This window comes from Columba livia, chromosome 19, assembly GCF_036013475.1.
Source record: "Columba livia isolate bColLiv1 breed racing homer chromosome 19, bColLiv1.pat.W.v2, whole genome shotgun sequence".
Classification (NCBI taxonomy): domain Eukaryota; kingdom Metazoa; phylum Chordata; class Aves; order Columbiformes; family Columbidae; genus Columba; species Columba livia.
This window is the reverse complement of record NC_088620.1, coordinates 153,369-165,474: the sequence shown is the minus strand read 5'-3', so window position 1 is coordinate 165,474 and position 12,106 is coordinate 153,369. Positions and strand designations below refer to the sequence as shown.

General features: G+C 37.6%; 1 protein-coding gene across 13 annotated transcripts in view; it reads right to left on the bottom strand.

The window, feature by feature from the left end:
- Positions 1-12,106, bottom strand: part of GARNL3 (GTPase activating Rap/RanGAP domain like 3) — a 50,956-nt gene that overhangs the window by 23,642 nt on the left and 15,208 nt on the right. For 11 of the 13 annotated variants that reach the window (XR_002407413.2, XM_065035297.1, XM_065035298.1 and 8 more), the window contains 11 exons: positions 11,787-11,861; positions 10,412-10,511; positions 9,857-9,975; positions 9,047-9,111; positions 6,798-6,861; positions 6,509-6,535; positions 6,033-6,108; positions 5,373-5,471; positions 4,721-4,824; positions 4,500-4,608; positions 2,057-2,102 (listed from right to left, as the gene is read on the bottom strand). Coding sequence is in view for 12 of the 13 variants with exons in the window: in XM_065035297.1 (XP_064891369.1) it covers positions 2,057-2,102; positions 4,500-4,608; positions 4,721-4,824; positions 5,373-5,471; positions 6,033-6,108; positions 6,509-6,535; positions 6,798-6,861; positions 9,047-9,111; positions 9,857-9,975; positions 10,412-10,511; positions 11,787-11,861 (884 nt within the window). In the remaining variant the exon portion in view is untranslated. Of the gene's footprint in view, positions 1-2,056; positions 2,103-4,499; positions 4,609-4,720; positions 4,825-5,372; positions 5,472-6,032; positions 6,109-6,508; positions 6,536-6,797; positions 6,862-9,046; positions 9,128-9,856; positions 9,976-10,411; positions 10,512-11,786; positions 11,862-12,106 lie in introns of all 13 variants that reach the window. The other 2 variants (XM_065035301.1, XM_065035302.1) reach the window with 1 other exon arrangement.

Here is a 12,106-nt window from a genome sequence, read left to right as displayed (position 1 = left end):
TCTGACTACACAGAATGTAAAGTGTTCCTTGGCTAGAACAGAATGAATTAAGATGGGGAAAAGCACAACAAAACTGATCACTGCAGATGATTTCAAGCAGCATTCATAAATGGAGTAGGTGGAGCTGCAGTTACACAAAAAGCACCAAATTCTTACTGCTAATGATCAAATTTTGGAGCTAGGCAAGAAGGTTTAGTCAGTCCTGTTTCTCTGATATAAAGAGTTCCAGTAACCTATTTTGCAGCAAGAAGAACAGATCCTTAGATGACCATGAGGATTGCTCTGCTATGAAGTATAAAAACACTTCCAAAGCAAGACAGAATTTATCTATGTTGGAATGGTTGGAACCATGTGACTAGATCTGAGCAGCAGCTTCTGAAACCATGGACCACAGCTGGTACCAGTGGTCTATACTGTGCATTGAGGGAAAGCCTAAAAGAATGCCTTCTGTACTTGCACTGCATTTCCTAGCTGTCAAAGTGGTATGGGTTGTTCAAAAAAAGCACCGGTGCCAGGTGATCAGCTCCAGGGATATTGCTGGTCTCTTCCACAGCCTGCCTGCATCTTCAGACTCCTGGAACTATCAATGAAGGAAGAAGCAAAACTAATCTATTGAAGGACCCTGTATTCCTGGAAGCCATTTCCAAGTTCAGTTTCTTTCTTTCTACTACAAGCTAACTGGCAGTTCACCGCAAAGGAGCGGACCCAGTGCTGCCAGCCTTCCGCTCCATCCTACAAACGTGGGGTAGAGTGACTTGCAGTCAGTTTAAAATTTTGCTAAATAATAACTAATGCCATGCAGGCTCACACAGCCCTTAGAAATTCATATTGACTTCTCTCTTCCACCTTGCAAGTTTTTAACTCTGAGTGTTACAGACATAAACACATTCCAGTTAAAGGCATATTTTAAGTTTCATGCCCTGAAATTTCCTTCCCAGTGCTGAACAAACCAAACATTTTAGTTTGCCAATATAAATTCTTTAGCCATGAGAGACTTCTGCATCTAAGCTGGTAGTGATTTCAAACCTAACCAATCTTCTCCTCAGGCACATATCCAAAAGAGAATACAATTCTCCCATTTCTTTTTGACCTAGTCTAAATAGTAAATGACTTAATGCACTTTAAATAGAAGAGGGATCACTACAGACATTGCTAGTACTTTGTAAAGGAGAAAAAATAATGCCATATCTGCATCCTATACCAAGAGCTGCAGCACATACTTTTAGCTAAAGGGTGACTCTTTTATTTCTCTTTATTGCTTATTTGGTTCAAGCCCAAGATGAATCCCTCCAATGGACTCTGAAAAAAGACATCCCACTGTCACTCTGCTTTTTCGAGACTGCAAGATATCTCTGGAATTTCCCCATTAATCTCAATACAATAGTTGGGATTAATTATTTGGTTAGAGCCACTTTGTTCATTAAAGCCAAGGCACGAGGCTGCAAAAATCCTTGCTTTTCAGATTTTGGTGAGACTGAACAGACTTAGACTTGTACAGCATATGCCTCCACGTGTGAGGGTTCCAAGGCTAACTGAAAAACAGATGAAGAACACATTATTTACCAGCAAAATTCCACTAGGTTTTAAGTATGTCATGTCAAACTGTACAAGTACTCTATCAAGATCCCTAAAAATGAACTGGTTTGCTCAGCTACAACCGAACCCAGACCTGCAAGGATCTGCAGTCCAAGGTTATCGCAAGACCACATGAAATAACTTTCATCATACAGGTAGTTCACTATGTCATTCATCTCACCAGGTCAGAATGTCCCAGGCACATCTTCCACCCTTTTGACACATTTCATTTAAAAAGTACTTTTGTTTTGCCCGCTTAGCTCATGCCTGTTCCAGAATTTCATTTTTCTGATGGTTAGAAACATGCAACTTATTCATAGCCAGTTTACAGCCTCTGCATCTAGGTCCATATTGCTCTTCGATTTCCTAAATTCATTTGGCTTCCTGGCATACAGACAGGTAGCCAATATAGAATGTTTTCTCATTATCTCTAAGCCATCAGAAATACAGTGTGAAGTTATTTGTTACAATCAGCACCTACCTGTAACTATCATTCTGCTTATTATATCTCACTAAGGCAAAAATATCTGTCATGCAGTTAAGGAAGTTAATCCAGTATTAATGAAGCTTGCATGTAGTTTAATACATTTTTTTTTCTGCAGCAGATTGCAGATTTAATAAAACTAAAATATATTAATCAATGAAATATATAAAATATTCTAGACTGCACACATTTTACTGTTCACAAAGGAGGTCTCATAGAAAATTTTATTGTTTGATCAACAATTAAAAAAAAATGAGCTAGTACCACAAATACAGATTTCTTGCCATTATATGAAGCATAAAATGTGCTATTTACTTTAATGGGTATGTTTGATAGACTTGTGATTAAAAATGGTTCTAGTTGATAAAAAAACCTACTGATCCTGAATATCACTTATACCAAAACTTCAGTTGAAGAAAAGATTCCAATGAAATAATTTAGCTAACAGAATTATATGAGAATAGAGAGGCTGATTCAAAGTGTAAGTACACAAAAATGTTTTACCAGTCTTGATTCATAACTTTGGGCAAACCTGGAGGATTAAAAAAAAGAAAAAACCCAAACCAAATTGATAAATCCTTACGGTTGCCTTGCAAGCTATTTTTATTGAATCAAGCAGAGGCTTCTTGCTTTGATAGATTTCCTTGACAACACCTCTAAGATTTCAGTCCTTACAAACAGTGCTAAAGAAAGCATAAATATGAATAGCTTCACTGGCTGTATGGGTTTGTTCCAGATTGAACGAAGAGACCTTTGCCAAGAGCTGTGATCAGCAGTACTGGAGACTGCATGGTAAGGCAGGCTTACGATGGGATTTCATCGTAATCATCCAGTGCTATTTAAGATGCTTGGAAGTATATTGCCTTGTCTCCTGCTGCTGTTCCCAAAGAGGCACAGATCTCCTGTAGGCCCAGAGTCACATCTGCCAGACACGTACCGACATTTCAGACATGTTGGGACATCTACATTGGTGCTGGATGCCTTTATTTGGGTAACTCAATCCTACCCCGCAGATGACACATGGCAAACCTGTACGGCACCTACCACTGGTGTACAAGACAGCACAGTGGAACATCTGTATGCTAACTTTTCCCATCCTACAAGTAACAAAAAAGGGTGCTATAGTATCTAAGAAAGTGAGCACAAAGCGCAAGTACAGATCAAGTGAGCTTTGAGATTTACCACATCTGACATGGATCAGCGTCAACACCCAGTTTTCTTGCAGACACTGTTATCCCTGGCTACTGTCAACTGGAAATATCAGGAAGGTGATACAACTCCATCAACCAGCTGACGATCACTTAAAATTACTTAAATGATAACACGCTGTTATGCATTTAGGGCACATCTAACCCTCCAGTTCATTATGACAACAAGGAGAGATGAACCTCAAAATGTCTATCAAAAATTGAAAAGAGTGAGGTGTATCAATTACACCATAACAAGTCCTCGTAACAGCAACAAAGGAAGAATTATTCCTTTTTTATTAACATTGACACTGATGAAGTGGCACGCCGACCTGGTAAACATTTCTTATTAACATATTCAGGTTCCTCTAATATCTTAAGATTTTTTTTTTTTAATTGTGGAATTCTTTTTGTTCTAGTCACTTCCTTTTAGAGTAGAAGAGGTTAATATTAAGAGTTTAAATTTAAAAGTAAGACCAGGCATGGACAAAACTAGCAAGAAAGTTCCAACAGCAGTGAGCCTGAGAACTAGGTTTACAAGTCATAAGCTTTGTGATAATTTTTTAAAACTCTGCAACAGAGCATGGATAGAAATAAAAGTTTTCTTATTTTCATCAATTTTTCTTCGTTCCATTCCATCTGTACCAAGAGATGCCAGATTGTGATCTATGTTCCAGTAGTGTGACCCCATGATAATGCCAAGTGACTGGCATCTGGTTTTTGGAATCACACTGTCTTCAAAACGTTTTCAATCAAAAGTTTGAAAAAACACAGGCTGCCAAAAGTCTGGAGAATACGTGGTTTACAGACTGAAAGATTGAAGGAAATACATCTAAACATTAAAAGGCATTATTCAGTAGTTAATGCCAAATTAACTCACATCACTAACAGAAATGTTTTTACGAATTTATATTTTACGAAAAAGTATGACATTTAATTTGTGAAGTGATCCAAATAAATGCCTTCAATAAAAATATGATTAAAAAATTACGTTCTTGTTTTGACCCTATCTTCTAAGTGGTTCAACATAAAAATTGTTTTATGAGGCAGACTTAGAGACTCCTAGTCAAGAAGCTGAAGGTAAAAAATGCAAGAATGCAACTGTCTTTCTAAAATAATTTTCAGTTCCATAAACAGCATGCAGGAAGGACTTAGGGTAGAATTAGAAGTAATATTGACCTTAAAAAACCCAAACAAACAAACGCACAAATCAAAAAATCCCAAAACCTAGAAAAATATAAGGAAAAAGATACGTGTAAAATGAGAGCGAATCATGGATGGCTTGAATGCTGGAGAAGGCTCTTCACCTTCCTGAAATACGATAGTGACAATGTCATTTCCAATATGTCGCTTCCTTTCTACCTGGAAAAAAAAAAAAATAAAAAAAATAAAAAGAGAGAGACATGTACAATGACTTCAATGACTTGAAAGACATACATAAATACCTTAACAATTCTGTGAGAGAACCATGTACCTGCTGCTTGTTCTCTCTAGAATATGGTAGCATGGTTGAAACATGGAACATAATTTCATGCCCTTGAAAAACTGTATAGATGGAACAGGTTCCTGTTGTATCATCTGCAAGGGAAGACAACATTCTCAGTAGCAATATGTCCTTTCAGTTTTCTAAAGATCAAAAGATATTTCAGGTCCTTCTACCAAATCTTCTTTAGTCATCCTTTTTTCTGACCCATTTTAGAAAATGTCCAAGCTGCATGTTTTATGTGGGTTCAAACCTGAGTTTGGAACCTCATCTGCCTGTTCACACACTGACAACTATGAATCCTTCACCTAGCCTCCTGAAATCACACATGGTTCTTCAAGCCATGATGCCCCACTGTCATGAAGCAAGTAACACGCCAGGTTATTCTTCACCCCATTCCAATACAAAATGAAACTGTTCACCTTGAAAATACAGGTCATATAAATACTTTTCTTCAACTGCATTCTGTACCAGTGGTTTCAGCTAACCTGACTTTTCCTGGTGGAGCAGAGCACTTAGCATCCACATGAGGAAGTCTGTTTTAGGATTGTATTATTTCTACAATACACACAATATGCACATGCAATAAGCACAAACATTTATATTGCGGACTCCCACTTTTTTGCTTCAAAAGAGTTCTTACTTTTAGTGTCCAGTCCTCCTCTGTAGCCTGTCCAGCCTTTCAAAATAATTGTGTCACCCAAGAGATGCAAAAATCTTTGAAAGCTTTCACTTCCGGTTTCTACATGTGGAAGGGAGAAGAGTTACAAGAGAAAAGCACATGTAGTAACAGAAGAACTATAAAAAATAACCACCATACAGGAGCAGGTCTTGCTCCAGGATACAAGGACCAAAGTTTCATCTCAAGTAGTTTCTCCTCATGTTGTTCAAGCCTTTACAAAAACAGCATCCCAGCCTTGCAGAACAGGCTGTGACATCCAACAGTGACCTCTTTTGCTAACTCCAAGACACTGTTCAAATGCATAGAAGAACATGAACGTACTGCAAAAACGTAAGAGTGAAAGAACTAGAAACAACCATGACTTTTGCAGGAATGATGAGTCGCCTCCTTCAGCTGCTTCCTTTCTCTAGATCTTACAGTGTACAGTCTGCTGCTAGAAAAGAAATTTCAGTATCTTCCCAGTTGTAATACTAGGTTTCCTACAGCAACCTTTTATAGAAATAGTCTATGCTACAATTTTTCATCCAACATGAACATGAAAATGTAACAAAACTACTGTTCACTGTCCTACTTTTTTAATTTGAATGAATAAAACAATTAAGAAAAAGGTGAAACACTCACCATTGCTGAACATTTCGTCATCTGTAAGCTGCCCATCCTTAGCATAAAGAATTCCAAACTTAAAATTCACAGACCCCTGAGACATAAAACCAAATACTATGATAAAGCAAAAGACCTAAAATAATACTTTCTCTAAGAACTTTTATATATGTACCTTTGTATACAGCCTACACATTAAAATATACATTTCATAACAACTCTGGTACATGCTCAAGTAGCAGATATCTAATAATTTACCTTTGATCACAGATTATTAATTTTATGATACAGTAAACTGGTGATCTATTAATATTATATTTAAGTTGGTGCTTAAAATTATTTTTCATCTCATATTTTGCAAAGAAATACTACTTTTTTTTAGTGCCATAAGTAATTGATTTCTAAGTTGTCACAAGCATGTCAGTGCAAATATTTCAAATACAAAGCTGTATTCGTTGAACAGGTCTGGGAGCTAGGAGTGGTAAGTTTACATTTACCTCTTGCTCTTCAAGAACCAATAAATCCTGTAAACAAAACAATATCTTTAGCATACTGGTATTAAAAAAACACAAATAAAATTGTAACATCCTTGTATATTTAAGTGTTGGTTTGAAGTGGCCAGCTCAACTGATAAAGACAGTCTACTTTGTAGTATAACGTAACCCTACTCATCATCATTACCCTGCTACTGAAGAAACAAACTCATAGTATTTCTATTTAGTGACTTGTTTTTTCCATAAAATAATAAAGAAAAATAAGCCAAGAAAAAAATAAGTCACCTCCTACCTTTTGTATCTCAGGATGAAAAATTTCCCTTGGGCTCTTCTCAAATTTGTCAAGACTCATAGCACTGAAATGTAAATGAAATACTGCTTTATAGAATGGCACGTACAGATTTCAACATTACACCACTAACTGGTTGCAGTTAGAACTGGGTAAAAAAGTTCAAAGAGCCTCTCTTACACGGCATGTTTTGTGGCATTGCCAGTTCTAACCCACAATACTAACCTCCAGGAATTCCTAAACTTCTTTTGGATTTTAAACCCAGAAATTACCCTGCAAGTAGACCACGTATAAATTCACCGCATTTATCTACAAAGTACAGAGCTTTACTCCATCACCCTTCGCTTTGGCTTTATACATAATCATTGTGAACATTTTAGAGGACTCAATAACCTCTTCTATTTTATAACCTCTTCTCTCTCTTCTAAAATAATTCAAGGCAAGTCAAATGAAAAACAAGCAGTTCAGCATCAAATTCACATGCCAAGAATCCACAAACGGAAGAGAAAAAAGTATTTAAAAGTGAAGCAAGATCAACTGCCTCAATAAAAAGAAATATCTATTTTATAGCATTTTTCCTAACTCGTGTTTCTGCATTTACTATTATTTTCACCCATTTTTTCCCCCGCAGCATTAATTTATACAACCACACAGCATGTCATGGAGTGCTGAACGCAGTCGGTCTGGGCACAGTAAACTAACAGGGAGGTCAAATCTGATGCACCTTTCTCTTGTTGCTTATGCTAGATCACAATCCAGACAGGATTTGCTTTAGTTCCTTTTGAAAGGGATTAAATTGTTCCAATTAATTTAGAAAAAAATAGGTTTATAAACATAAACAGAATTATTTGAGACAGTCCGTAGCTAGATTCATACTGGCTGTGAACAGGGTGAAACGTCAAAGGAATATCAATCAGGCCTGAGGGAAGGCTCAAGGACTGTAAAAGGAAAAGAATAGTCAGGGTAGAGATTTTCGTCCAAGCCCGAGTGGGATCCAGCTGATCACAGATGGCACAGACCCTATGAGAAGTGGGGAACAAGGTCTGAAACAAGCCTGCATTTTCCTCAGTAAAATACTGGACACATGAAGGTGTTTTAGCAGGAGTTATGACCTTTGCTAACAGAAGACAAAGTTTCTCCACTCCAGGCTACCTGACCAAAAACATACATGTGGGTGAGTGGAGGGAGAGGCTGGGTTAGAAAGGGGTGTTAGGAAGACGTACTTCAGCAAGTGGTGGGCAGACACGGAAGATCGGGTGCTGCTGCAGGTACAGCACCAAGTACTGACAACTCGGAACACTATTAAAGCCAGCGCTTTAATAGTTAGAAGAAAGGGCTTAGCTCATATTGATGAAGAAGATGAAAGACAGCTGACACTCCAAATCAGAGCCGCAGCCCAGGAAATCAGAATTCAGAAGTGAGGCTCAATGGCCTGCTAGCCGCTCTGGCAAATTTAGTCATCTGGGACCTCTCAGTAATCTTGTGCGGTTGTAGGAAAATCCAGATCTGGTGGTACTGCCTCCACACCACAACGCACGCCCTGCTCCCAGAACTCTCCTCTTAAATCAGCACTGGCGGCATTATCCACTGGAGCAGCTTCAACACAGCAAGACACATTTGCTCGTACTCTTCACAGATGAAAGGTTTTGAAGACTACCCATTTATCTGGTACACACTATCTGTTCAGTAAATGAAGGCACTTTTTATGGGTTTCTAGAGTTGTTTAAATCCTTAGAGAAGATGTATTTGAACGAAACAGAAACGGTGCTGGGCTTGCTCACTTTATATGCTCTTCTGCAACAAAAAAGAGGCAGGACAGAGTCGGAGCATGCCCACATAGACTCTGGTTGGGGAGGAATTTTCTTGGCTTCCCTGACAGTCTGTGTAACACACTAACAGTGAGACTTAGGTGGAGACAATCAACGGAATAAACAATCCTGGTTCCTTCCCTGTTTGCTTCCTCCTGCTAGGGCCACATAAGAACTACCTCTCTAGTCAAAATCTGCAAAACGGTCCCTCTGCTCAAGAAAAAAGTGCTAATAATCTTTTTCCATTTTACGTTCTCACTTTGTCTATTCCAGACAGGCTTTAAAATGACCTTTTGCTGCCTTCTATGACTGAGATTTGGAAACCTGTTTTTATTTATTTTTTTAAATAAACCTATCATGAAAGCCAAGTAACACAAGGTCTGAATTACAGGAAAAGGCATACAGATAAATATCTTAACTGATAACTTCTTTGTAAACACATACCTTAATATAGATTTCACTGATAATGTTTTTGTGGGACTATAAGGGAGACACATTTTCTGAGTACCCTATAAAGAAAAAAAGCTAAGAGATATTACAGGACATTCAAATTGGAATATTAATAAAAACAAATAAAAGAACAAAACTGTACTAGTTTTACTCAGCCATATTTAGTACTGGTTTAGGAAAAAAAAAGAAGACGAAAAACTGAATGTGAAAAGTCATGGATGGTGCAAAACTAATCTTGACTGGGTTTTGCCTGCCTTGCTCTCTGGTGCGCGGGCTGCGGAAACCAGCAGACTCGCCAAACTCCTGACTGTTTTATTTTCAAGTGAACCATGCATACAGGAGAGTCTGACGTCAATGGCGTGGATAAAAAGCTCTTGCTGAACATTATGTGAAAAACAAATCATTAAATAGTATGAGTGAAACCATTATCACACCTGCTTATTTTCGTAACATTGTGTAAGAAAATCCTAAGAGTGGTATAATGTCATTGTCTAAATTGATCACACGACATAATCAAGAACAATTCAGGCAATATTTCTAAAAATAACACAGAGTTGCAGGTAAGAACAATTTAAAAATATCTGGCATCCCAGATTTCTGTCAGAAAGTTTAGTATCCTGTTATCTACAGAGCTAGCTTGGTTTTATCTACTATGGAAGAATTATACGTTCTTATGGTATAAAACAAAAGATATGTATGAAATACTGAAATTCTGAAGAAAGCAAAAAAGTGCATGATAAACATATCCAACCCAAACAAGCAAACAACAACAACAGAGTAGCAGTTAAAACATTTGTTTCTTACTGTTTTTCTCCAAAGTATTGAATGATATTGAGGAATACGCTGATTATTTTGATCAGACAGTACAACAGAGAGGAAGAAAGGGTTCTTCTCCGCATCTGTACCTATATAATTTTGATGAACTGTTAGGGAAAAACAAGGAGCATTATCAACCGCAAAGAAGACACACACAGCTGTTCATGTGTGCACACACAGAGATGTGTACTAATGTGCAAATATATGCATTCATACGTAAGAATAGATACCTATCTACATAAATAACGATATATTTATATACAGATGTGTAAAAAAACCTCGAGACAGGTACAGCCTTCAAGGCCAATAAGGGTTTCAAAACAACCCTTTTGTGATATCAGGGATTCCACCACTTAAAGAAACCCATCCTTTGTCTTCAGGTTCAAAATACATTATTCAAGAACTTGTTTTCTGTACAGAACAGAAAATGTATTAGCATTAAATTAATACCATACTTTTTTCCATATTTAAATAATAGCAATCCAAAGCTACATTGCATTTTAATTGATTGAAACTTCAATCCATTTGCAAAAAGATAATTACCTTTCCCTAAAAAATATCTGAAATACCATCTTGTGTGGTACTCTGGGTTTTCCAAATGCACGTCTGTTCTGTGCCAGGTACCTGGAGTGTAGTCTACATTCTGAAATAGGATTGGGAGACTGTTAGATCAAATGCCAAATGAAAAAAAGGAGAACACAATATAAGCAAAAGCCACTTGTGAGTGGCTGATTCACCAGAAGAGTTTTGTTTGTATACTGTTTCTTTATAGGGCAAATAATTACTTTGAAGTCAGTTGCTGTGCAGCTGAAATTAAAATTTCTCCCTCTCCTTTCTTCTCACTAACTACAGTCTTTTCCTATTGTAACACTGTTACAGGTAAAAGCTTAGTATTCCACTGAACAGAAGATAATTCAATGTGGAATTTTAAGACCAGTGTTTTTAAAACGTAACGGTTTCGGTTTTTTCAGTTATTCCCAAAATAATCCTCGAGGAACTCTCGCTAGACCAGAGAATGCTCTGGAAGTTCTTCAGTATTGTTTCTGGATTGGCTGATGAAGGTAAATTCCCAAGCACCCCTCCAGTCCTTTTCCACTAACAATTAACATATGCAGAGAACAAGCCATTCTCCAGATCCATTCACCATGTCACCATCAACCATTCCGAGAATCTTTCTGTGATACAAGCTAATCAGCTTTTGAACTGCATGAAACCGAACTAAAAAGAGAGTTTACAGAACACGATCCCACAGACATTCAGTGCAGAACAGTCCGATCGTTTTAAACTCTGCACCCAGTGCTGATGCAAACAGATGGCTGGTAATAGTTTACTGTTAATATCAGTTCAATACAAGCTTACCAAGACCTTACATACGTTGCAAGAATATTAGCTCGCTTTGTTCTGATATTAAGATGATATAGGCAAGCATAGCTGCCAAAAGGCAACTAAGGGAGGAAAAAAAAAGCAGCTATAACCCTATCACACCGAGCAATAAACTTAAAAGCACAAAGGTGAGTTTGAACATAGTAGTGTCACCAGGACACCAATTTAAAGGGATCACCTAGAGACTGTGAAGTGTTATTCAGAGGATAAAATAGGTATTTTTCTTCTAACATGATCAGTTGAGCAAAATGTTACCAAAACTAAATGAAATACCAGCTTTTCCCTTAGAAAATTAAATTGTTGAGACGGCATGCTCTTGAAAGAAAAGCTAAGGTAGACTTTGAGCGGAGGAAAAAAAAACCAGCCCACAATACACCATCTCCCTCCTTTTACGTTCTTATATTCACAGATTTTTCAGCATTTCAGCATTTTTCAAGTCCTCTTAGTAACTGATTGCAAATACATCTTTCGGTGGTGAAGAATAACTGAGGCTGAATTATTTTTTCAGCTTTCTACGAGTATCTTAGCTACTTACCTCACCAGAGGAGCCGTTTTCCACACGGAACCGCCCAGCTCTTTGGATGGCTCCATCAGCATCACTAGATATAAGCTATAAGAGAGTTTAAGACAGAGGTTCTAGCTCCAAAACCAGCCATATCATCAGCACTCATAGCTTACTATGATTTCTTCTCACAGGGATCATACGACCATCCAGAGAGAAGGGATCAGCACAGCTATTACTAATTTAACTCCAGATTTGGAATGACTCTAAGGAGGCATGAGCAGGATAGCTATTTACTCTTCTGGTAGATCCTAGTGCTAATCAGAAATTCTCCTGTCTCAGATTTTGGCTGC